The 4494-nt window shown below is 56.6% G+C and overlaps 1 protein-coding gene across 1 annotated transcript; it reads right to left on the bottom strand.

Moving 5' to 3' along the window:
* Positions 1–395: 395 nt before the first annotated feature.
* On the bottom strand, positions 396–2720 carry UPK2 (uroplakin 2). The gene is made up of 5 exons (XM_010981362.3): positions 2595–2720; positions 1988–2122; positions 1626–1764; positions 1302–1372; positions 396–900 (listed from the first exon to the last, which is right to left on the bottom strand). The coding sequence occupies exons 1-5, from the start codon at positions 2668–2670 to the stop codon at positions 764–766; spliced, it is 558 nt and encodes a 185-aa protein (XP_010979664.1). The 5' UTR covers positions 2671–2720; the 3' UTR covers positions 396–763.
* Between the last annotated feature and the right edge of the window lie 1774 nt (positions 2721–4494).

Below are 4494 nucleotides of genomic sequence, written 5' to 3'. Positions count from 1 at the left end.
GTCTCACCTTGGTGGCCCTCTGTCTTTTCCTGGTCAGAGCCTATCTTTCCCCCAGCACTGCCCCTTGCTCTGCCAGCCCCCATGCCACAACAAAGGCCCTCAGGCCTCGGGCCCCATGTGCTGTACCAGCCTCGGCCTCACCACCATCCCCTCCCCTCCAGCCCCTGGTTGGGTGGCCTGCTGTAGAGGGTGCAAAACCCACCACCCACGAGTGGGTCTGGGAACTCTGAGTCCTGGATTCTTACCTTGTGCGGCCCCTTCCTACCTCCCGAGAAAAGCAACCCTGGGGTTCTGGGGCAGAGAGGGTACTGGAAGCCTCTGTAGCCTGGACATAGATTCTCTAAGTTCACCTCAACGTGGAGCCCACGGAAGAGAAACACACAGCAACTCGGCATCAGACTTTATTGTAGGGACGAAGTTCACCGGGGTGAATTCTTGTTGAGGGGGATGGTTAAAGAGGCAAAATGGGAGGAAAACCAATTCTGACAGGAGTGGGGTAGGGGAAAAATGAGTTCTGGGCCAAAGTGAGGCCTTAGAGGGCAAGGGGAGGGACAGAGGGAAGAAAGGGCTGTAGTGGAATGGGGGCAGGGGCTGGGTTGAGGGGGACGTGAAGACACTGAAGGAGCCAGAGCCTGGTGACCGTGGCCTGGGGGCAGGCAGTCTTTTCAGGAGAGGAGGCAGGAGCAACAGCAGAGCCCTAGGCTGGGGAAATGGACGGTGCCTTGGATTTCCTGGAAGAGCCCACTGCCCAGGGCAGCCCTCCTCACTTCCGGGCGCCCAGTGCCAGGGCGATGATGAAGCCCAGCACCAGCAGGAACATGGCGACAGAGAGCAGCACGGTGATGACCACCATGCCCCCTGTCCGGGCCATTCCCAGCCCAATTGATTCCGCCTTCCTTCCTGTTAGAAGAGAGAGCGGGGAGGCCTTTGTGGGCAGGAGGGGCCCCCATCCCACCTGAGGCTCTCAGCCTAGCCCCTCATCCATTCATCCAATCAGCCATCCCTTCATCCATTCATTTATCCAACAAACCAACTAATCATCAGAGGGATCCAGACATCCGTCAAATAAACATTTATGAAGCATCTCCTCTGTCAGGCACTGAGGATACAGAAATTAGTCAGACACAATCACTACCCACAAAGTTTAGCAGTGCAGACAGGTGAGTCAACAGCCACTTAAAATGGCCAAGAGCTCAGAGTGAGGATGGAGGTGAGCAAAGAAGCTAAGGGAGCACGGGGAGGGGGCCCTGGGATGGGGCGCAGGGACCGGGGAAGTCTTTGGGGCCTGAGATGTTACTTACGAGGAAGCGTGGACATCGGGATCTCTCTACTGGACTCAGTGGATGCCCCCTTGATCACTAGGTAGGAAATGCTTTTGTCATGAGGTTTGGGAGAGAGGAGAGAATCCACAGTGAGTATCTGGGACTTGGGGAAAGACATAGCCCAGGCCTCCCCCTTCACAGCCACACCTCCCCAAGAAAGGCTCATTCTTGACCCCATTAGCTGTGCCCCCAGTTCTCTCCCCCATGCTGACCACATCCCACCACCATCACCACCAAAGTCAGGACCCAGCTTCTCTCCCAGGAGCCTCTCCCATGTACCCCAGGCCTGGATCTGGTACTTACTAGTATTTGGTTCCTGGCACGAGGTTTGTCACCTGGTATGCACTTAGCCTGGTGACAGTGAAACCAGCCCCACTGTCCACCACGCTCACCAGCTCCCTGCGTCCGCGGCATGGAGGCACCACAAAGCTAGATTTCACCACTGGGAAGAAAATTGGGGGTGAAAGGCAGGGTCGAGTTTCTGGACGCCCCAAGGCGTCGACCCCCCTCTCAGGCCATCCACACTCTAAAGACTGTGTGGATGGCCTGAGTGTGGATGGCCTGAGAGGGGGGTCGATAGGAAGGCATGAGCTGGAGAAGAGATGCGGGATGTCTTGGGGAGGGGTCTCTGGGGACTTGGGGATGCCTGGGAGTGGGTAGCAGACCTTTGCTGTCATTTGCTCTCCGGACCATCAGTGTGGCGTTGCCTCCTGTGAGGTGACAAGGGGGCAAGGCAACTAGCAGGCTCTCTGTCAGCGCCGGGGACAGCAGACCAGAGAGGCTTGAGATGTTGAAGTTGCCTGGAGGGCCAGGAGGGAGTTCAGGGGAGGATTATTCCTCGTCCCCCCGTTGAATCTGCCCCAAGCCCTGGGGGGCCCTTTCTAAGGATGAAAAGTCCCTTCTACTCTGCAGTCGGTTTGCAGAATACAGGTCTTTGCCCATCTGACCACCAGGTGGCAGGCTTGGGCTGCAGAAGCTGGATTCTCCACCAAGCCTCCAGACCCTGGATGCCAGGAGCGGCAGTGCCCAGTGCCATCCCTATCCAAAGCCTTGGACCCTTCGCCACACCTCCCTGCCTCCTGGGTCTGGAAGGGGACCTGGATGTGCCCTGGGCCCAGGGACTGATGCCTGCTCACTGCCATCATCAGTCCCCCACCCCCAACTGGCTAGACCCGCTCCTCTTTGAGAACCTTGGAGGCACAGTGCCTCCTGTCCCGGCTACCCACCCCCTGATCCCAGATCCTCCCCACCCCAGCCAGAGGTGGCAGAGACCTGCAGCCCCAGGGGCCAGGACAGCCAGCAGTATCAGAATCAAGGACAAGGTCCGGACAGGCAGCGGGGATGCCATAGCTGGGCTGGAGCTCGGGCGGGTGCTGGCAGGCTGGCTTCCTGAGACAAGTGAGGCCCTGCCCTGGGGGTGTCTGATTTTGTCCTGGGGGTGGGAGGGGCTAGAGGGGAATCCTGTCCAACCTGCCCCCTGGGCCCTATAGCCTCAGGGGAGGCCCCCAGACAGGTTTTTCAGGATGGGGAGCTGGCCTTCAGGCCAGGAATAGGGTGAGGCCCTGACTGGATGTTGGTGGCTTAGTCAGCTGTGAAGGGGCAGGGTAACTAAGGTGGGGAGTAGAAATGCCCCCTCCTTCTGGGACACCCACGTGTGAGGGCGTGAGTGTTCCTGCCTGCACGTGCACCTGGAGCCTGGCCTGTAGAGGACCACTCCCCCTCGGTGGTGGGGCTGCTCCTCAGAAGGCAAGTTCTGAGGTTGCCCTGGTGTGCAAGAAACAGAGAGTAGCCCTGAGGGGCTCCTGAAAGCATCTTGGCAGGGAAAGAACAGGAGAGAAACTGAGAGAAATTGGTGGTAGTGGGTGAGGGCAGCTTAGCCAAGGGTTCCAATGCTTGGTGTCCCCTGAGGCCCTTGCACCACGCTCTGGGAGAGGCCAAGAGGTGTTGGTGTCAGTGCCTCTCCTAGAAGTGCACAGGGCTTCAGATTCCTCTGGAGAGTGGAGCCAAGGATGTCGGGGAAGACTTCCAGAGAGACTGGAGAAGTGGGCAGTGACCTGTCCAGTGGGGCGGGGGGTGGGCACAGTCAGCTTTGGTCAGCAACCTTTGTTGAACTGTTTGAGAATAAAGAAGAGGAAGAAAAAAGAAAGAAAATGGAGGGAAAAGGGAAAAAAAAGTTTTAAAAAAAGGAAGAGGAAGAGACTGGTAGGAGAAAACGAAAGAGACACCATGTCTCTGCCAGCACCCCCGCCCCTGTGCTCAGTTCAAGACGTGAAGGAGGAGAGAAGGGATGAGGCGAGATCACCCACCCTGGGTCCCCGGCACTGGCTTTGCTGGCCCGCTGCACACACTCACCCTCAGCCCTCCTGGGCTGTAGATGTTACCGGCTTCCTTTTGTAGCTGTGGAAACTGAGACTCAGAGAGGTACAGCCACTTGTGGAAAGTGGAATACTTTGTCAGGAGAGGTCGCAGCCCTCTACAGAGAGTCTTATGTGTGTCTTTCTGCTCCATGGACCACTCTAGCTTCCCCAGTCCCGGAGGAGGGCCAGGGTCCTGGTAGAGAAGTGAGGGGCTAGTGCGGTTGTGTTCTTACCCCATGGTGGGAAGGGTAGTCTCAAAGCCTGGGGTGCGAGCAGGTGGTGACAATAAATAGAAGTCATGGACCCAAGCAGAGAGTAGGAGGGTCTCAGACCAGCGCGTCTCCAAATTTCACGTGCCTATGAATCACCAGGGATCTTGTTAAAATGCAGTTTCTGATTCAGTGGGTCTGAGGTGAAGCCTGAAATTCTGCATTTCTAACGAGCTTCCAGGTAAAGTTGATAGATGTTAGTCTGGGAGGCCCACACTTTGAGTCGCCAGATGCTCTGTATTGTGTACCCCTCCACCCCTCGCCCCACCACACACACACTGAATCCTCTAAGGCAGATCGGGCAGGTGTTTTTCCCCAGTCTCCCAGGACAGGCTGCCTTTGGGTGAAGAATTGAATTCCTGCACCTTGGCTTTTATTCCCTTTTAGATCAGATCTTATCATCCTTCTACAAATGAAAGGGGAGCTTTTGCACATTGAGAACTTTGGAGAGAGGAAACAGACTAAATGGTGGAATTCCAGGGGTAAAGGATCTTAGTACTCTTCAATCCCCACCAACCTAGGAGGATGTTTACACTTGGGCTTGGG

Source organism: Camelus dromedarius, chromosome 34 (genome assembly GCF_036321535.1).
Source record: "Camelus dromedarius isolate mCamDro1 chromosome 34, mCamDro1.pat, whole genome shotgun sequence".
NCBI lineage: Eukaryota > Metazoa > Chordata > Mammalia > Artiodactyla > Camelidae > Camelus > Camelus dromedarius.
Note: the sequence above shows the minus strand (reverse complement) of the source record. Positions and strands in the feature narration are given on the sequence as shown.

Excerpts from the sequence above, each read along its gene's own strand:
- UPK2 (XM_010981362.3), bottom strand. The coding sequence starts at position 2,670 with ATGGCATCCCCGCTGCCTGTCCGGACCTTGTCCTTGATTCTGATACTG. Across the intron at positions 1,373-1,625 it reads GTGCCAGGAACCAAATACTA|CATTTCCTACCTAGTGATCA; the intron begins GTAAGTACCAGA and ends TCATGACAAAAG. Across the intron at positions 901-1,301 it reads CCCGATGTCCACGCTTCCTC|GAAGGAAGGCGGAATCAATT; the intron begins GTAAGTAACATC and ends CTCTTCTAACAG.